General features: G+C 36.9%; 1 protein-coding gene across 5 annotated transcripts; it reads left to right on the top strand.

The window, feature by feature from the left end:
* Positions 1 to 3,030: 3,030 nt before the first annotated feature.
* LOC131146557 (squamosa promoter-binding-like protein 6) lies at positions 3,031 to 12,232 on the top strand. 5 transcript variants are annotated; one of them, XM_058096226.1, is made up of 5 exons: positions 3,031 to 4,546; positions 5,174 to 5,307; positions 9,482 to 9,607; positions 9,740 to 10,367; positions 11,828 to 12,232. In XM_058096226.1, exons 1-4 carry the CDS (start codon positions 3,876 to 3,878, stop codon positions 10,348 to 10,350), a joined length of 1,542 nt encoding a protein of 513 aa, XP_057952209.1. In that variant the 5' UTR covers positions 3,031 to 3,875; the 3' UTR covers positions 10,351 to 10,367; positions 11,828 to 12,232. The 5 variants fall into 5 exon arrangements, with proteins under 5 accessions (XP_057952209.1, XP_057952204.1, XP_057952205.1 ...); XM_058096224.1 differs by having other exon boundaries at positions 3,146 to 4,546; positions 11,800 to 12,232; XM_058096221.1 differs by having other exon boundaries at positions 9,482 to 10,367.
* The last annotated feature ends 9,293 nt before the right edge of the window (positions 12,233 to 21,525 follow it).

Genomic DNA, 21,525 nt, shown 5'->3' with positions numbered 1-21,525 from the left:
CTAGTACAAACTGGTGGATCCACACCCTTCGGTGATCAGCCAGTAAGGCTCACGCCCTTGGATATAGAGCCAGACACTCTTACCAAATATGGCCTAGCGATTTCATGCGCCCACGGATATAGAGCCAGATACTCTTAGTACCTAGAACAACTCAGAACCCAGTTCCAATTGCATTCCACATAACACAACTATGCATGCTCATATAACCAAACATACCACACCTATTTGGTAATCTAAAATCATGATTTTCCAAACATATACAGTTTAAATAAAGTCAAGGCACGACCATCCCATATTACATAGTATAAATCATCATATACATATGGTTTTTCCAACAAAACTAAGGATGCAACCCAATATCCCCTTTTTCCCCAAACTGTAATCATGTAAAACCCATAGTTTTACCTGTTGGATCCCCCCAAATGAGTAACCAAAACGTACACAGGGCCGTAGACCACAGTTTCACCGAGTCCGATTTCAAAAATAACCGACATAAACTGAATCCCCTTACCTTTCCCCGAATGGTAAATCCCGAACTCCAAGGCCCCTAAACAGTGAACTGAGTTCCAAAATTTACAACGTGCAATACAAAATATACTCACGACTCCATTCTCTACAAAACTATTAGAACAGAAATGAAAACTAAGTCTTACCTCGATTTTACGCCAAAATCCGAAAACACCTAAAACGAAGATCTGGTTTGTAGATATTGTAGAGAATCCTTCCACGACCCTTGTGGTAACTTTGGATTAACGATTCTCACGATGAACCGCAAAGAAATATATATATATATATATATATAGAGAGAGAGAGAGCGAGAGAGATAGAGAGAGAGGAAGAGAGAGAGAGAGATGAGAAGAGACGAGAGAAGAGAGAGAAGGGAAGAGAGAGAGAGAGAGAGAGGGAGGGAGGGAGGGAGGGAGAGTGTAGGATGAGTTTCTAGAGAGATAGAGAGAGAAAATGAAATTTCTTAGTTGAGAAATAATGAAAATATCTATTTATAGCCCTTTGACCTTACCACTTCTCGTCGATGGATAGCGTCCTCGTCGACGAGACCATGTAGACAGCTCGTTGACGAGACGATGACCTCATCGACGAGCCTGGAAATCTGATTTTCTAAAACCCCTCGGTTTCTCCTCGTCAACGAGCCTCTAAACTTCGTCAACGAGAAATGTAAGGCCTTCGTCGACGAAGCCTGTTTAATTACCATCTCGCCCCTCTCTTAATTAATTAAACCCACCTATCATGGTTTGGGTTCTTACACTATCATTTATTAATGACTTTTTATTTTTCACTCTTTCTAATGTGGGGCAAACCCATATAGCATTAAATGCTTCTCATGATTATTTTAGAAAATATTTCAACCGGTAAGTTGGGATGCTCAAATGGGAGTATGCAGTCTGAGCAGTTTCCAACCTACCTTTCATGGAGCTTACTTAATGCCATAAGTAACCTTAGATTAAGTTGACATGATAAATTAGGACTATTGAAGTGGGAAGTATAAGGCACACGTAGACCTTCATTATGTTGGCCTTTAATAATGGTTGTTCATGTGTGCACACTATTTATACAAGCACAAGCTAACTTGGGTAAATAGAGTTGCTCAAGTGTAAGTATAAGTAATCAATCTTGATCATGCTATTCTTTAATGGGAGCTTAGGCATATTTAGTACTTCGTTGACATCACCTAGGTTAGTTGCATTAACGAGTGTTTATGGATTCTGTCTTCTAACTGCTAAGCTGATGCATGTTGCATGTGTTGATCATGTTAGGTATTTTTTCTAATACACATTCTATGTAGATGACCATAAAATAAGTTTGTATTGCATGGAATATGATGAGAATAAATATTCTTATGGTGCTCGTATATTGCATGTTAATTAGAATAATACTAACCAATGCATGCGATCTTAGTATTGTACCTATTTTTCAATAATAAACTATCATATCCACATATAATTATTATTCTATTTCTGAACTGTTCATTTAGGACTACTATTTCTCATATGCGTCAATTTCAGGTACGTATCGTATCTAAAACTGATAATTATTAATTTTTATATTATGAAAAAAATATGCAAACTATTTTAATTGACATATAATCAACTTTTAATGCTTCATAATTCTAAACCATACATTAATAATTTTTTTTATCTTTAATACTATTTTATTCTTTTCTTAAGATAAAGGCTTCACCCAAAAAAGAGTTCACCATAAAGTTTATGAAGCCCTTCAGCTTGCCATTGTGATAATAATTGATCAAGCCGGCACAGATTTTCCGGAAGTGAAAAATTATGTGGCCGGGGGAATCATTACCCTCACTATGCAACATTTACAAATGAGCATATACAGTGTTTCAAGTCTCTTTAAATACACCAAGCTAACTTCCTGTCTACTTTTTGCCGTCTATTATCTATCTACTTCACAATATCCTTTTTCTTTGAAAGTCATACCGCCCAGGAAGAGGGAATCTGAAAGAAAGATTTTACTAAGCACTACCATTCTTAATGTATAATTTGAAAAAAAAAAAAAAAAAGGGTATATGAAAATTTAGATACCATTTTTTTGCGTAATGGAAATAAAATTTTAGATTTTTCTATAAATCATTTGTGTAAAAAAGTAAATAAAGTGAGAGATGTTTTGATTCGATAAAATGCCAAGAAGAAAAATAGTTTATTTATAAATAGTAGTTAATTTTTTAAAATTATTTAGATAAGAAGAGTACGACGACTTATATGAGATAGGTTTAGTTAGTTTTTTTTTTTTATTTTGGTAAAAAAAAAAAAGAGAAAAAAGATATAAATAAAATAAAGAAGTTAAAAAATTAAATAAAAATATGCAAATTAAAAAAGAAAATATAAATGAAAAAATTTAAATTGTTTTATTCTAGAACATAAATAAGTAATTGTTGAAGTGCTTTAAAAAAAAAAAAAAATCTCCAACTTAAACATTTGGGTTGAAGATATGTAAGTAAACATAAGGCCAAACAATGGTAAAGATAAAGAAGCACAATTTTAGAAATCTTGAAGTATTATTGATCACAAAATATAAAAGGCTAGACAGTTCCGACAAGGATAAAAAAATTCCTTCGTGTCGTGGAAAAACGAGAAAGTGATATTGGCAAGGAAACACGAAAAAGCGGAGCAACTACCGACTGAGCGCATAGCAATTCCTTGCTGGTGAGTTGAGCAAGACAAAACAAAAGCAGGCGTAACTCTCATGCTCATTCAATCATCTCTGTATCTCTCTCTCTCTCTCTCTCTCTGAAAATGGCAAGCACATCGAGGTCTTCCATGGGGGTTTGAGTGCCAAAACAAAATCCCTTTTAGTGAATCGTGTCTGAAATCATGAAACTGTACTCTATGCGGCTCTGGTTAAAGCACAGCGCTCTCTTTCGCAATCCTATCAATTGGGCAGCTTTTAATTTTCTTTTCCACTCATCAGAACTCACTTTCTAGTTTCTCCATTCTCCATCCGTCCGCGCCGCTTCAGTCTTTCACATTACATTGACCCATTGAGCGTATACCCCCATTATCGAGTGTTCCACGATTGGATACGCAGAGTCCTCGGCCGTTTCCGTGGCTTTTCTGCTGTTTGCTTTCTGGGAATTGGGTTTTGTTTGATGGGTTTTGCTTTTCGGCTCTCGTGGATTCTCAGAGATTGAAGTTTCCAAAGCTTTTGGGGCTTCAGGGAGGAAATTTTTTGTTTTCTTATTGGAATATCAGTGGTAATAAATATTTTGTTTTCTGCTTGTTTGAGGATTTCCTCGCTGAACTTAAGACCTTTTCTTTGGGCATAAGAGGGATGCTTTTCTTGCTTGATTACTGTCGGTATTGTATTTGATATCTGAAGCTGTGATTCTGTTGTTGTATGTAATGGAGTCTTGGAGCTATGCACCCCAAGAGGGTAAGGGTTTTCTCACGAACGAGACAGTGTGCCCTCCTGATTTGCCTTCGAAAAGTAAAAATGCGTTAATGGGTTGTGATACCCCAAACAGTTACGGAAGCAACGTGCTTGTCTCAGGCCCACGGTTCTGCGAGAATGAGGGATTTGGGGAGTTGGGTTTCCAAGAAATGATGAGAAAACGATTCCAGGAGGAATCTATTAGGAATGTTTTGAGTTGTAAGGTAGATGGTGGAAGAATGGGGGATTCTATAATGGCAAATCTTCCCAATGCATTTTCTGGAGAAGACGAGTCTAGTTCTAGTTCTAAGCTGTCCAGCTCTGTTGTGGAATCAAACAACCGAGACTCTTCCCTCATTGATTTGAAATTGGGGGGGTTTGCTGATCACAGAGATGCTCAGAAATCTAATTCATCCAAGATGACCAACATTTTATCTTCTGCTGACTCGAGTATGCCGGCGAAGAGAGTGCGAGCGGGGAGTTTGAATTCTCAGACAGCCTTTTGCCAAGTTTATGGTTGTAACAAGGATTTAAGCTCCTCAAAGGACTACCACAAGAGGCATAGAGTTTGTGAGATTCACTCAAAGACTGCCAAAGTTATTGTGAATGGCATTGAACAGAGGTTTTGCCAGCAGTGTAGCAGGTTTGTTTCTTTTAGTATGGCTTCACTTCTACCTGCCATTTGATTGCAAAACTTATGGCTAAAGAAAATGGAAAGTAAAGTTGGAATCTTATCACATTAACTCCCCTCTAGTCCCATTTTAAGTTGTATGTTTGTGCTTCTTTTCCCTTATTCTCTAGACAATTAACTCGAGCACTTACCAATTGTGTTGGTTGTCTTGTTTAAGTAAGTTCACAGAAATGGATTCTTTTGCTTTGTGTTTTCAGTTTTATTTTGTTTCCCTCCCATTTTTTTTTTTCTCATAAAATTTGTTTGGGAAGAGTTCAATTTATCCTAATCTCTTCTTTCTGACAGTGTTCAATCAGCTTAGCTGAATCACTCAATAAAATAGTTTTACTTTTCTCTTTGTCTCAGTTCGGTGGCCTTATCAATTGGAGAATTCCATTATGTAATATATATCCCTGTTTGCTTTTGTTCCAAAAGATTTTTCAAGGAGAAAAGTGTTCTCAGGAAAAATCTATCACCACCAGTGAAATTTATGTATTGCTTGTAGTTGAATTCGAGAAATGTTTATCTATTCCTTTGCTGGATAAACTATCATTTTCATTATTGCCACTATAGATACTTTTTTTTTGTTTTACCTTCCAGGTTTCATTTGCTGGCTGAGTTTGATGATGGTAAGCGCAGCTGTCGCAAACGCCTTGCAGGCCATAATGAGCGAAGGAGGAAACCCCAAGTGGGCATTTCTGGTAGATCAGGAAGGTTGCTTCAGTCATACAATGGTCTCTCTCTCTCTCTCTCTCTCTCTCTCTCTGTGCAATCGATGAAGTTCTGTTTGTGGATTATACCTGCCATCCCTGCAAGCCATCTCCTATGAGTCTTGGCTTTGATTTACTGCAAGAGTACTATTTTTATTGTTGATAGCCTTCTGAGACATGATTAGAAATGCTGCTAGAAGTATCTGGATCTCAACATTGCCCCTATCATTTTATAGGAAAAGGTTTAATAATTTCCTTTTAATTGTTGGTACTTGGTTGCATGCGGTAGATTATCTAGCCTAGACCTTAAGAAGGAGGAACTTTTTCTCAGTTTTTTACTATCTCTTAAGAAGCTTCCTTAACCTCAGGAATATGGAAGCAGCTGCAGGTTTTATTACTTGAGATGAGGATCCCCTTCCCCTCTTCCTATCACATCCACCTTTTTTCTAACTGCCATCGGTAATTTCTTTTTGTTCATTAGGTCCATTATTCAAGTGTTTGTGCTCACTTTTTACTTAGGTGTTTCCAACTACAAACATAATTTATTTAATATTCTTTTGATGAGAAACATTATATAGCCTTGTGGTTCTTACTTTCACTGCGTAGAATTTGTGTATATAACTCTTGATTTCTGAACTGGAAAATAATTGAAACAGATTTTAAGGTTTATATTGTGATTTATGAAATAGAAAACAATTGAAACAGATTTTAAGGTTTACATTGTGATTTATGAAATAGAAAATAATTGAAACAGGAATTGAGGTTTTCTCTTTAATTCCTTTCAGGGGCTTCTATTTTCCTCTTTGGATGCTCTGAATTTTGCATTTGTCAATGACTTGGAGTAGTGTCAAGAGGCCTTAGATCCCATCTGTAGGGTTAGACTACTCAAATCTCCCAGCTCCACCTTTTTTTTCTTCCCTAAATATAGAATCATATTCTCTATTAAATCATAAGCAATCACATGTTTTGTCACCATGCCAACCCACGATGGCTTCATCCTTCTTCTTTACTTCTTGTCCTCTAGGCTCTTGTATCTTGAATTCGTTCACTTATATATTGTTTCAGTACTTGTTCAGTTATTCTTGGTCACTCATGACCAGACCACTTCCAGATAGATTTTTTTTTTTCTAAATTTTCTCCTCAGTGGTGCCACCTCTATTTTCTTGCCAAGCGTATCTATGTCTTAGGATATCTTTTCGTTTATTGTAACTAATCAGTTTCATAAATGCAATGTAAAATTAGTAGGACATGTCTTGCTGTTAGTTTTGGCATGTTGGACAGATTTTGTAGTGATGCCTCTCTAGGGGGTGGCAGAAGTTAAGTTGGACCCAGTTCCCAGTTGAGCAAGACCGGCATAATCACTTATTTGACATTCCTAGTGCTATTTGACTCTAGATTTTCAACAGAATATCTTTCTGAACCATTTCCCCCCTGAATAAGTAAGGCCCCGTCAGCCTGGGCGAAGATGGGGATAAGGTGTAAGGATTGAAGTCCCCTTAGCTCTGCCAGGTTGGACAGGGGTTAGCTCTGTAAATGTGTAGAGCCAAGTGTAGTGTGGTGTAGTAGTAGGCACTTCTAGGCCCCTTCCCGGCTAATTTTAATGTAAGGGGATTAATGCTTTGTTGTGAAATTTGCATCCATGGGATGTTGTGGCATTTGAAGTTTGAACTTGTTTGAGATCTGAATTTGGACATTGTGTATGGTTTGCACTTTGAAGCTATCTTTACTTGGATAAAAAAATTGACATCAATCATGTTAGAACAAAAATTAATGCAGGGAAAATTTAAAAACTTCCATGATTCCTACTTTTCTCTACTTAAAACACGCATGGAATGAATATTTTATGCCTATTTTTGTGGGAAATATATATTGTTGTTGGTTTTCATAATTATATATTTTGTTCTTCATGTTCTTGACGCATGCACAAAAAATCATGTGGGTAGCATGTTGTTCATTGTGGTACTTAAAAACATGTGTAGAGAATGTGTTATGCCTTTTTTTTTGTTTTGCTTTGTTTTTTATTTTGGTCTCCGGGTGGGGGGGCGGGGGTGATGGAGGAAATATATATTGTTGTCAATTTCTTCCTGTTATGCAGAAAAACTTAAACACATGGATAAACACATTTGTTCAATGTGGTAGTAGCTTACACACTCTTACACTCAAATAGTATGAAACAGGAGCAGGTGCAGGAAGAGGGCCTTGGGGTGAAGGAGAAAATTTTTTTTGGTGTACATCAGCAAAATATGTTTGAGAAAATTATGTTCTAGAATTGGAATTGTGGATGCTGCAACATTGCTGAATTTTTTTGGGAATTTAGAGCTAGAAAGTAATTTCTATTTATGCTTCACAACTTTGAACAATAAATTTGCAGTTGGAATGCACAGGTTTATCCGTTTATATAATAAAGTATGTTATTTGTAGACAATAGAGTTCATTGATGTTCAAGCTTGTCTACAGTGAGGTCAAATTTCTTTCATCAGGCATTCATCACAAAAGACTTGTCACTCTTGCAATGCTCTTATTAGTAAGTGGAGGATTTGGGTTTTGGAATGGGGGTGTCACCTATTATAGAAGGTTCCTGCAATGAAGTTCATATGTGTTAATCATTTCAATGTTTAATTTTGGGTAATAGTCTATTTTAATACAATGTTCTTGTCTGAAGCAACCACCTATTTCTGCAAACCATAGGCTTCGATGCGTAAGGCTCTAGGGAGTTAAAAGCTTGTTCCTTGGATCTATTATGCAAGCGGAAGTGGAAATTGAAGAGGATGTAATACATAAAGTTGAAGTAGGTTGGGTAGAATGGAGGAGTGTGTTGGAATGTGCTATGTGATCTTAGAATACCCTTTAATAAGATAACTATAAGACAGCTATGCTTTATAGTTTAGAATGTTGGGCAACTAAGAGACAACATGTACAAAAAGTAAAAGTTGCCAAAATGCTAATGTTAAGGCGGATGAGTGGTATAATATTAAAAGATAAATTCAGGAACAAGCATATACGAAATAAACAAAGCATAGAACCAGTCAAAGACAAGTTAAGGGAGAGGCAGCTTATATGGTTTGGACATTTGAAATGCAGGGCTAATACTGCACTTGTGAGGAGTGAATGTTAAGGCCGATGAGTGGTATAATATTAAAAGATAAATTCAGGAACAAGCATATACGAAATAAACTAGGCATAGAACCAGTCAAAGACAAGTTAAGGGAGAGGCGGCTTATATGGTTTGGACATTTGAAATGCAGGGCTAATACTGCACTTGTGAGGAGTGAGTTATTTATTGTTTCTGCCATAAAATGGGGTAGGGGTAGACCTAAAATAACTTGGAATGAGATAGTGAAGAAGGATTTAAGAGCTCTTATCTAGTAGAGGAAAATGCTCTCAATAAGGTGAATCGGCAGAAAATGATTCATGTAGCCAACCCCACCTAGTGGGACTTGAGGCTTCTTCTTTTTGTTGTTGTTTTTGTTGTTGTATCTTAACCTAGTTAATCATATATTTCACTTAACGCACTTTTCCTCCCTCTCTCTCTGCCTCAATTGCACTAGAAAAGCAGTTTAATGACATTTTAACTTTGAGAGGAATGAAAGACATGGTACATTTGTGATATTAAGGGATGAAAACCTTATTAATCTTTCATGGTCCTTTATACATATAAACCCAACCCATGTTCTTACCAGAAAGTCCAAATCTTTATGAAAAATCTTTTTATTCTTTCCTATGGATAATTAAATCATAATACCATTTTGTAGCAAATATCACTCATAGCATAATTTATACTACTTATATATAGTCACCTTTTCTTTTGTTTGTCTTTTTTTTGGGGGGGGGGGGGGGTGATGGGTAGTTGTTTCCTTGCATTCATTCTGATAAAATATTTCAGAATTTCTGACTGGATATCAAAATTTAGAATGATTCTGTGATTCTTTTGTTAATTTTTCAAATGCAACCTATTTTATGAGGCCTAATTCATTTGTTCTCAATACTTTTGGTATTTTTTATGTTGCAAAGAATATATCATTCGTTCACATTATTTGCTAGTAAATCATTGCTCAGCATTACTCAAAATTCATCTGTATTTATTCAGCAAAATAGATAATATATTGTCTCTATTCTGTTGCTATATTTACATTCTTGACGTACTCGAAATTTTTTCCCTTTTTAAAAATATTTTCCTAACATTTTTCATGATGGGCAGGTAACAGATATCAGGGGTCTGCACTAACAACATCCTTTATCTGTCAAGACATACTCCCTAGCAGCCTTTTGCAACCAGAGAATTACGAGACAAACAATTGGTGCAGGCTTATTAAGCTTGAAGATGGTGCTGATTATAGTCCTCACTCAGCTATTCCCAGCACAAATAGACATCTGCATGCAAAACCTTTATTCCCATCATACAATTTTGAGAAACATTATCTCCCTTTTCATAACAATGGAATTAATCCTGTAACAGGTAGCATTTTTAGCGAGAGCAGTAACCACTACCCACATACTCTGGCAGGCCCAAACTCCGTCTCGCGTTCCATGTTCCAAAACACCTCATTGGGAAGTGAAGACTTCACTGTTTTTGACACAGCATCATCTTTTCAAGCATTATCAGGGATTCCAGACTCTAGTTGTGCTCTCTCTCTTCTGTCATCTCAATCACAGAACTCTTCAAACCACTCGTCAGGAATTCCCATGGCTGACCCCATGATCACAACTGGAAGCCATACCCATTACAATGTTAGTCAAGTCTCTGAAAGGCTTTTGGGGATTAGCCCACAGGCTTCAACAAGTGGGGTGTCAAATAAGTTTCCTTCATATGGGATGAGTTCTGCCGAAGGGAATCACTTGGGTTCCATTCTTATTTCTGATGGTAGTGATGATGCAGACTTTGAAGTTGCAGATGGGATTTTCCAAGGGTCAGATCTTATGAATGCAAAGGATCGTCTTTCTTGTCAAGATGGACCAACAATTGATTTGCTGCAGTTGTCATCCCAACTTCAGCGAGTGGAGAATCAAAGGCAGTCCATGCAGGTCAAGCAGGAAAATGATGCTTTCTGCTGCCTCCGGATCACTTAATTTTTCTGATTGACAAGGTACTTGATAATCCTTTCAGCACAAGTATTGATGACATTTTGAGTGCTTTTTCTATTTTTCTATCATGAAATATCCTACCTAAAAGAACTGATTTGAGCATGGTGCTTATAGGTTGCCACAGGACTCCTAAACCTTGAATTGCTGCTAATTATGTACTCGCTTAGTTATGCTTCTGTATGTTAAACTAGTCAATGTTTCACATTTGGAGAAAGCAAATTCTGACGAATTCTTCTCTCTTCTGACATTGGAGAAAGCAAGTTTTAACAAATTCTTTCTTCTGGGACTATTGTTTGTACTATATTATTTATTTAGACTAATCGGATAGCATGTCAAAGGTACCAGAAGCCCATTCTTTTTTGTTGACCCCAAACCCTCGCCTCCCTTCCCCAGCACCCACCAAGAAAAAGGGATTTTGAAGAAAACTCAGCCAATAAATATATTAAATTTGGTAATTCGCTCCAAAGAAGATTTTAACGAAGCGGATAAGAACTAGTGGCTTTTTAGTAGAAGTGAAAGCTGTATGCCACTGCAATTACCATTGTTGGCACCCCACGAGTGTCATCATCCATCATCTGTTCATAAACTACAGTGTCTCACTGATGCCTCACAACTTACTTCCTGCCACCATTGCTCTCACTGATGTTTTAAGATTCAGTAGCAATCCACCACCACCATAATCACCTCCTTTTCTGCATCATCTGCACCACCACTTCTACCTGGTCACTAGCATCATTCTGTTATTGTTGCTCTGCCACTGCCCTTCAGCTGCCTAACACCATGTTTCTCTTTTTTAACTTGGGAAAATCAAAATGAGGTCAACAAAATACTTTGCTACTGTTGCTTCTAGAAAATATTTTATAAAGCCGACTCTAGAGAACCTGCCAATTTGATGTGTTAGTTGCATGGATATTCTCAATTCCAAACTAAATAACCCTTCTTTTATAAGACCTTCTTTCTCCTGAATGATCAAAATTGAAGGGTGGTTTTGATGATCCTCCATTTTCATGCTTCTAATGGGGACAAAACCCATAATTTAGGTAGCATGGCATATTTTAGATGATCCTCGAGAAAATATGTCAATGCATTAAGTAAAAGATGGTTATGTCTATAGAGAGGTTCGAATATTGTTGGATCAAGAGCTAGATGTCAATGTCGCTAATGAAGGAAAATTTTTTTTCTCATTAAATAATATGCTATCTTTACTATTTAAATAGCTAGATGTCATTGTTGCTAAGGAAGGAAAAAAAGTTCTCATTGAATAATATACTTTCTTTACTATTTAAATAGCTAGATGTTATTGTTGCTAATGAATAATAAGCTATCTTTACTATTTAAATAAATCTCTTTTTACATTTATTTGCACTTTATGTGATCTTTATTATATACCATGTACTTGTTTTGTGTTGGTGATTAAATTATTAAATTCATCAGATAGGTTTCAAGGTTCAAAAGTATGCAGGCGTGCAGGAATAGGATAACGACTACATAGAACTGCTTGCAGAATGGGAGCACTTGGGATTAGGCTATGGATTGGCTTCTACTCAGTCCGTTTCTGTGCAGCGGATAGCCTTGTATTTTTGTGATTAGTTTTTTTGATACAGTCTGGAAAAAACAAAAATACAAAATCTCATGGCTCTGAAAATGGGGTCTGTTTCTCTTCCATGTGAACATCTTGTTTTCTCATCTGCTTAGTTCTGTGTCTATTCCACGAAATCTTCTGAGTTTCATCAAGAGATTTTGCAGTCATTACAACTGCTGCCAAAGTAAGTTGTATAATACGAGATGGGCCTTTTGTGCTGCTTGACAAGGTAAGTTAAACTAAAGATTATTAGATAATGGTATTCAAATTCTTTGGCTTCTGCCATAGAAATGTATTAGTTTCTATCTAATTTGGATAGTTGACTTGAAACTTTATTTATGCAATAATTTGCTTCCAAAACTAGGGATTGAAGAGGGTGAAAAGGAAGCTCATGGAAGAGGAGGCTTTTAATGACCAGTTTAGTTACTATATTTATAAATTTCCAGAACAGCTACTTAATTTGTGAAACCACTGAAGTTACTGTTTGATTAGCCATGATGAAAGAGAAGTGCTTCCCTTTTTCAAAATGAACAATATTAGTTCAATGCATTTATTTTTATTTTTATTTTTTCATCATTTTCATTTTATAAGAATGAAGAGCTAGGCGTGGTAATAAGATCAGGAGATTGCCCAAGGATGGCCATTTCTTGTACATGTATGTGTTTTATGAAAACAAGGATTGCATTCTATAATTTGTTATAAGATCTCTGATTCTTCTTTCTAAAGCTCAAAATCCATTTTAAGTCTCGTTGTTCCCTTGTTAGTCATGATCCTTGTCATCACACCTCAAACGCCAAGTGAAATAAGAGAAACAAGTTGCAAATTAGGGATTTTCCATCTCTTTTCAATGGGATGGGGTTGATGCTAACTTTTTATTAACCAAGGTATGATTAGGGTTTCAAATTACTACCATGTTAAAGTGAGACTAAGATAAGTCTAAACTCAACTTGGAAATAGATAGATTTTGGTGTGCAACCTAAATTTGAAATTTTGGGGTATGATTATGTGAAAGAAAAGTATTAGCATTTTCCATCTCTCATGTTCCACAAATCATATATTTTAATCATGTATGGTCATTAATAAAATTAATGGTTCTTAAATTTGCATCCATTACTCTTTTGCTTAATAGCAAGATGCCTTACATCCCTAAGACAATTCAATCAGACAAGACTAAGATAAGTCTAAACCCAACTTGTAAATAGATAGATTTTGACTTGCAACCTAAATTTGAATTTTCGAAATATGGTTTTGTGGAAGAAAAGTATTAGCATTTTCCATCATTCATATTTCGCAAATCATATATTTTAATCATGTATGCTTATTAATCAAATTAAAGGTCCTTAAATTTGCCTCCATTACTCTTCTTTTTAATAGCGAGGCACCTTACATCCCAAAGACAATTTAATCAGACATAGATTCTTCAATTTGGGAAATGGAAAGAGCCTCTTTAGGTGCGACTACAAACTCATATATATGTTTGATAATATTCATAAGAGGAGTATACAATGACCAAAAAGGTAGCTGGTATTTGAGCCATACAACTAAAGAAACCTAGCTCTCGTGACAATGATGGTGGGACCCCCAGCCCTTGTGACGACGGCGACTCGGTGCCGTTTGGGGATTCGCAAAGGGGACTCAGACGACGGTCTACGCCGTTTCCGGGATTTGCAGAGGAGAAGCTCTTGCGATGACGGTCTCGAGGCGACAGCGAGTTCGAGAACGTGAGGGAGCCATTCGAGGATTTGCAGACTAGGAGGAAGGTCAACACCCACGGGGACTTCGAGCTTTGCCTCTCTACCGCTCGCATCCCACATCCACATCCCCATCCTCCTCCTGCTGTGTACGATTCGCCAGAGAGAAGAGTCACTAGCCACAACCACAAACAGTCGCCCATCTCGCTGCCTGCCGGATCTCCAAGACATTGAATTCGGCAAGCCATTTTTCTACCGGTACTCGAAACATCCTTAATTAGGTATGTCTCTCTTCAACCATCTAATATTTTGCTGAAGTATGACTCCTACGGTCTAGGGTTTCGATGGCGGCGCCAGCCGTTCCTTTGGGGGATCCTTCACCAGTGGGGCCTCTTTTGAAAGGTGGTTCAAGACCTTTGTCATATGCCCATGTAGTATCACGTTTTTATATTGTTAACCTGTCTTCTTCCTCTTTCAAACTAGTCATGAGATATCCTGTTGATATTGATGGAGATATTGGTTTCATATTCTCTAAGGCTGAGATGAACAAAGTGGCAGAAAATTTCTGGTTTGCGTTGGTTTTGAAATTTTTGCTTTATAGACCATCTATTGACGTTATCTGTTTGAATATCATAAAGTCGTGGGGCCTTTCAGAGATCCATTCTGTTAGTTTCATGGATGATTTTCACGTATTGGTTCAGATGAAGAATGAAAGAGATTTTCTTCATGGATGGTCTCGTGAAGGAAGGATTTTGGCTGGGTTCCTGTTTTGTCTTTTTCGATGGACAAAGGATTTTAATTTGAAGAAGGAACCATACTTGGCCCCTCAATGGTTATTTCTCCCTGGTCTTCCGATGCACATGTACAGGCCTGATTGTTTACAATTTCTAGCCACGAGGTTTGGTCGATACCTGGGAATTAATAATGCTAGGCTTAACTAAACTAGGGCTACGGGTGCAAGAATGTGTGTGGAGGTGGATTTGTTGGCAAATTAGATGGATGTTTTCTCGATTGTTGTTTCTGCAAATCATAAAATTTGGTAAGAAGTGAGACACGAAAAGCAAGGATTTTATTGTGAGAAATGTCATAGACAAGGGCATTCAAAGGTGGTATGCCAAGGGGGTGAAATAAAACAGAAAATTGGGGATAGAAGTAAGGATATGAAAAATGATAGAAAAGAAAATCGACAAGAAGTTTGGCGTGTGAAGAAATTGGATAAATGGAAGGAAGTTCAGAGAGAATTGATAGATCCATGCATTGTTGAAGAACCTTTAGAGGTGGCTCATGTTCAAAAGGGTGCAATGACATAAAAAATTTTGCCAATGGTTGAGATAATTCCGCAAAGTGAGATGGAAGAGGGGGAGTTTGTTCCTGAAGATCCGAGGCCTGAAGTGGAAATTTTGCAATGAACACAAAACAATATAAGATTGTGTAGAGGAAGGAGATTGTTGAACCAATCTTGGGTGCTCTCGACGCTGATATTCTGATAGTGGAAGATGGTATAGTAGTGCGTGATTAGTTGATGAAATCTAGTAATATGGTTTCAGAAATCTTGGAACAAGAGTGTACAATCATGCCCAGGTATGTCCCACATAATTGTGAATCGGATAGAGAGGTGAAGACAAGTACTTTAGAGAAACTCCCATTGGAAAAAGGCTATTGTTGGGATGATGATTTACATGTTCCGCTTGTTAAGTTGAAGGATATTAATGGGGCAAAGTGAGAAGAAGTCTCAACGGGTTATTACCCGTCCAAAGAAACTTGATTTATGATTAATACAATTCTAGTGTGGAACGTACGGGGTTTAGGCACGTCTACAAGCCGTTTACAAAAGTTAATGAGGAAATTTTCCCCTTCTATTTTGGTTCTTTCAGAGCCATTTTTTTATGAAAGTCTAATGTCGTAATGGGCTGACTTTCTAAATTTTCCGAATTTTTGTGCGAATGCATCAGTGGGGGGGGGGTAAACTTTGGATGTTTTGGGAAGAGGTAGTGCACTTTGAGTTACAACATATGTCTAATAAAGTTATTTTGGGTATTTTTAGTTCTGTGGACCAGAATTTCTTGGCTTCATTTGTTTATGCAAAATGTCGTCCAACAAATCGTTGGGAACTTTGGAATGATTTGGAGTTTGTAAAGAGGGATGATTTCCCTTGGTTAGTGGCGGGAGATTTTAATATCATCCATTCAGATTTGGAACGTATTGGTGGTCATACGAGGCCATTATCGGCTATGTAGAAATTTAATACTTGCTTGGACAACTGTGGTCTTATAGATTTGGTTAGTACTAGCAGCAACATGTCTTGGTGTAATGGTCACAGTGGAAATTCTTGGAGTTGGGAAAAATTGGATAGGATCCTCTATAATTCGAATCTTCTCCAATCTTTTTCAAATATTTATTTTGAGTATGGAAAGAGGAGGACTTCAGATCATAACCCGTTGATTATTCGATTTCATAGAAATTTGCATCGATATGGTTCTTCTCCCTTCAGGTATCAGAATATGTGGAGCACTCATCAGTCTTTTAAGTCTTGCGTGGAGGAAGCATGGAGGGAGAAGTCACATGACACAGGTTTAGTTAGACTTGCTGCTAAATTGAAGCATACAAAAGTTGCAATCCGAAACTGGAACAAACAGGTTTTTGGACATGTGCATCAGAACATTAAAAAACTGGAGGAAATTATGGAGGTTCTAGAGGCTCAGCTTCAGGAAGGGTATTTTCCAGAAATTGAGGAAAATTTCTTCCTTACTAAACTCGAGTTGGAAGCATAGGAAAAGAGGGAGCAGATTCATATTTCTCAACTTGTCAAAAAGAAGAGGTTGGAGGCGGGGGATAACAATACAAAGTTCTTTCATGCATTTTTGAACCAAAAGAGGAAGAAGACTATGATTCATTCATTAAAACTTTTGAATGGAGAAGTGTTGGGTTCTATGGAGGCTATTCATGAGGGTGCAATAAGGTATTTTTGAACTTTCTTAACAGGTGTAGGCCCTAGTCGAACAACTAACCTTGTTGATATAATATCTCCTATGGTTTTTGAAGAGGAGAATATTGCTCTTTGTTGTGAACCGTTCGATGTGGAGGTAAGGGATGCTATTCTTTCTATCCCAACAAATAGTAGCCTAGGTCCGAATGGTTTTGGTTAGACTTTTTTCCATGATTTTCGGGATATTGTAAAAGAAGAGGTGATCGATGCAGCTAGAGACTTTTTTGCTGGGTCTTCTCTTCCTAGATTTTTTTCTGCATCTTACATTGTTCTAATCCCAAAAGTTCAGAATCCCCAGAGTTTTGACAAGTTTAGGCCTATTAGTTTTTGTAGTGTTATCTACAAAATTTTTTCAAAAATTATTGTTGCAAGGATGACAGGTTTATTGTCTGCATTGATTTCTCTGGAGTAGTAAGCTTTCATTCCTGGTAGAAGTATATTTGAAAATATTTCATTGGCACAAGAAATGGTTCATTCTCTGCATAAGAAGTCTAATGGTGGAAATGTTTTGATCAAAGTGGACATGGCTAAGGCATATGATAGGGTCGATTGAGATTTTTTAAACTTGGTTCTGAAAAGCTTTGGATTCTCACGGAGATTCTGTGGTTTAGTGACGAAATGTGTTTCCTCTCATTGGTTCTCCATTATGATGAATGACACTTATAAAGGTTTCTTTAAACCTTCTCGAGGGCTTCGCCAAGGAGACCCTCTATCTCCTTATCTATTTATTATTTTACAGGAAGTTTTTTCTTGGCTTCTAAAGAAAAATTTTATGGAGAATAAAACAGAGGCTTGCTATCATTCTCGTGGGGCGCTTTTGGTATCTCACCTTCTCTATGAGGATGACATTCTTATTTTTGCGTATGGTAAGAGAAGTTCCATTCGAATGCTTATTAAGACTCTTAAGAAATATAAGGATTGGTCTGGTCAAATGATAAATAAAGACAAGTCAAGTATTTTTTTATCAAAGAGAATTTCTTATGCTCGGAAGAGATCCTTGTTAAGGACGACTGGCTTTGCAGAAGGAGGGTTCGCTGTTGCATACTTGGGTATTCCTTTGGTATCGGGTCGTCTTACGGCCCATATTTTAGAGCCCCTAGTTTCTAAATTGAGAAAAAAGATAGCGAGTTGGAAATTTAGGCTTTTATCTTAAGGGGACCGCTTAATTTTAATTAAGCATGTATTATCATCAATGATGGTTCATCAATTGGCGGTAATGGATATTCCCAATATTGTCTTCACAAAGATAAATTCTATGTTATCGAATTTTTTTTGGAGTGGAGTAAATGATAAAAGGAAAAGGAAATGGTGTTCCTGGTCTAATATATATAAGCCTATTTGTGAGGGTGGTTTGGGTAGTACGGATTTTTAGGAAGTAAAAAAATCATGGCATATGAAGTTCGTGTGGAAATTGTTAACTATGGATAATATGTGGACTCAATTTTTTTAAACCCAAGTATTTGTATAATAGACACCACTTGAGAGAAATGAAACCAGATAAAGGAACTAGATTTTGGAGATCAATTGTTCATGTGATACCTAAAGTATTAAAGCATGTTCGTGTTCAAATTAAAGAAGGGTCGGCCTCTTTCTAGTTTGATCGATGGTTAGCCTTCGGTCCCCTTTGTGCTAAGGTCTAAGAAATTGGAAACCATAAGCTACGAACACGAGATTGTTGGGATAGAGATGGGTAGAATGTTGATTTATTAGTGGATCTGTTAGGTGAAGATCAGGTTGAGGAAGTAATAAACTCTGCTATTTCTTGCAAGGAGGGTCCAGATATAGTAATTTGGGAACCTTCAACAGATGGGAAATTTACCATGGCAAGCGCTTGGGAAATTATAAGAGTGCATAAAAGGGAATTCTTAGTTGCAAAATGGATCTGGCATCCTATGTTGCCAAAAGGGTGTCAATTTGTATGTGGAAGTCTTGGTTCACTTGTCCTCCGGTTGATACTCGTATTAAAGAAGTAGGTGTTCATATGGCCTTTCGGTTAGATTGTTGTTCAATTCCAAGATTGAATTTCTAGACCATGTGTTTTGCACGGGATCTTTTGCTCAGGAGGTATGAAAACAAGCAGTAGTGACTTTGGGTGTTAGTTGTATGGCAATGAACATATGGAAAGTCAGAGTTAATGTTTGGTTTAGTTGTGCAAGACGGGCCTCACAATTAGGCATTTTGGTAGGTCTCATACCTAGTCTCATCATTTGGAGACTTTGGACTCATCGATGTAAAGTCAGGATGGAATCAATTCATGATTCGGCAAGAAATGTGTGGTTTGATATTAAATATTGGTTGAGATCCATTTTGAACAAGTTAACTAAATGTGCACCTGCTTTTTGTACGGATATTGCAGTCCTTTGTGCTTTGGATATTCAAGTAAAAAATGTGAGGATTCGTCTTCCTCTTGTAGTCAGATGGTGTAAACCTGGAATAGGTTTGGTTAACTTGAATGTGGATGGAAGCTGTAGAGGTAACCTAGGTAATTGTGGTGGTGGAGGCGTGATAAGAGATGAAAGAGGTTTATTTAAAACAATTTTTTCTTCATTACTGGGTTATGGAACCAATAATATGGCTAAATTGAAGGCGATTATTATAGGGATTAATCTGTGCAAGATCTCGGATTTGATCAGGTGGAGAGTCACATGCAATATTTAAAAGCATATTTTAAATATGAATTTGATAAAAAGGGAATAACTTACTTACACATAAGCACCTCTTCAAAAGAAAAAAATAAAAAGCAATGTTTTATTTTCTTTTGAAATTTTTGTATTTTTTTGGGATTTTAGTGGTATAAAATGGATAATATATAAACAGAAAATAATAACAACAATAATAAAAAAAGTAATAGTCAACTAAAAAAAGAAATATTTATTTTGTGCATGTTTATAAAAAAATAAAGTCCTTTTATAGAGAATTACAAGCAATCCATGTCAAAAATATGAATTCAGGATAAGATTATAAGTGTAACAACCTAAAAAATTTAATTATTAAAAATAATAAAAGAAGAGAAAGGGGAAGAAAGAGAAATATTTTAAAGAATGTCAGCAAAGATTCGTCGACGAACCAACTGGTCTCATCGACGAGCGCTCTGCCTTGACTCGTCGACGAGGGCACGTGTCTCGTCAACAAGGAAATACTGAGAGGGGTTTTTATATATATCTAAAATTCGTCGACGAGTTTCCGATTTCATCACTGAACGGTATACTCGGACTCATCGACGAGTCCACATGTCTCGTCGACGAATCCCTGCCTATAAATAGCATTTTTTTTTTCATTTCAACGCGAAATCTTTTGCATATATCCTCTCTCTCACTAAAATTTCAGCCCTACTACCTTCTCTCTTCAATTTCAAGCTGGATTTAGCTCGGTTTGATGATCGGAAGTCTAGTGACCCGAATAATAGCATGTTAATAATAAGAGGGAGAGAAAATAGATACTGAAACAGAAGGAGGTCGTAGACGACATTACATTTTGGAGATAATATTAAATAATAAAAAATACAGGAAATTGCCAAGCTTCGTCGACGAACATAGGGTCTCGTCGACGAAGGCCTTCAAAATTTCTTCGACGAACACAGGGCTTCGTCGATGAATTTAATGAAGAACTTGTCAACGAGGTGACGTGTCTCGTCGACAAGCCTGGCTTTATAAATAGTGGAAAGACGGGATTTTTATTCATTTCTCTCGCCGCTCTCTCTCTCTCTCTCTCTCTCTCTCTCCTACGACTCTCTCTCGCTTCTTTCTTCATTTCCGGCCCCACCAATCACCGGATAGACTATCTGAAGCTACCACGACGTTCTTGGAGAAGTTCTCAACACATCTACCGGAGCGAATCGTTGGGGAATCGGAGTTGGAAATCATCTCAAATTCAGGGTAAGGCCTTTTAGTCTCCTTTTGACCTTGTGGTAGCTATAGGAAATGATACAGGCAAAAAAATACTGATATTTAGTTCTAGAAAATATTGGTTTCAGGGTGTTTTGTAGGAGGCCCTACGGGTATCGGGTTAGAGTACAGCAGGGGCTTTTCAGAGTTAAGGTAAGGGATATATGCTATGCTAGGAAATTTCTAAATATTATGCAGTGTATTTATTTACGAAAATTATGTATTACAATATGGTGTGGCTTAATTATATGTATGTAATAAGGGAGTATGTTTTATGAACTGTAGTTTCATGATTTTATGTATTTCAGTGCTATGATTATGTGAATTACAGTACCATGATTTTACGGATTTTATTACCATGATTATATGAATTACGGATACAGTATTATGATTATGTAATTCCAGTACTATGATTTACAGAATTTAAAGCATGCCATGTTTTCTATTACCATAACATACAGAGTATACAGACAGAACATTTACAGAGTATATATATATAGATAGTTATATAGAGGTAGCATCGAGATGCTACAGTTACAATATTTACAGTACAGAAAGAATGTGTTATGGTAATTTAGAAAACATGATGAAAATAGTGAAAGAGTATATATGAATATGTATATAGTATCAAACCATGTTGGACCATACAGTTTACAGAGCACGGTACCGTAGCTACATGCAGTATATAGTTTACAGAGTGCAACCGCCTATTCAGATAATAGGCTGTAGGTCGATCATATAGTGCCCTTGACGTGGACAGGCTCCCCATCAGATATGGGTAGAGGTGGGCAGATCGACCGAGGGAGTATAATGATTTACCTGGTCGGCCAGCCAGTGTAGATCCCGCCTACGGGCCACACAACCCTGTCATGTGGGATTAAATCATGACATACAGATATCCACAGGGGAAGTTTTACAGTTATTATTATGTATATTATGATTTATAGAGACTAGGGAGTTACTTATATATGTTAGAAGTATTTTGAATAGTAACTTAAATGTAGATGTGTTAAATGA

The sequence above is a fragment of the Malania oleifera genome, chromosome 13 (assembly GCF_029873635.1).
Source record: "Malania oleifera isolate guangnan ecotype guangnan chromosome 13, ASM2987363v1, whole genome shotgun sequence".
In the NCBI taxonomy this organism is placed as follows: Eukaryota; Viridiplantae; Streptophyta; class Magnoliopsida; order Santalales; family Ximeniaceae; genus Malania; species Malania oleifera.
The sequence above is the reverse complement of the archived record's forward strand: the minus strand, read 5'-3'. Positions and strand labels throughout refer to the sequence as shown.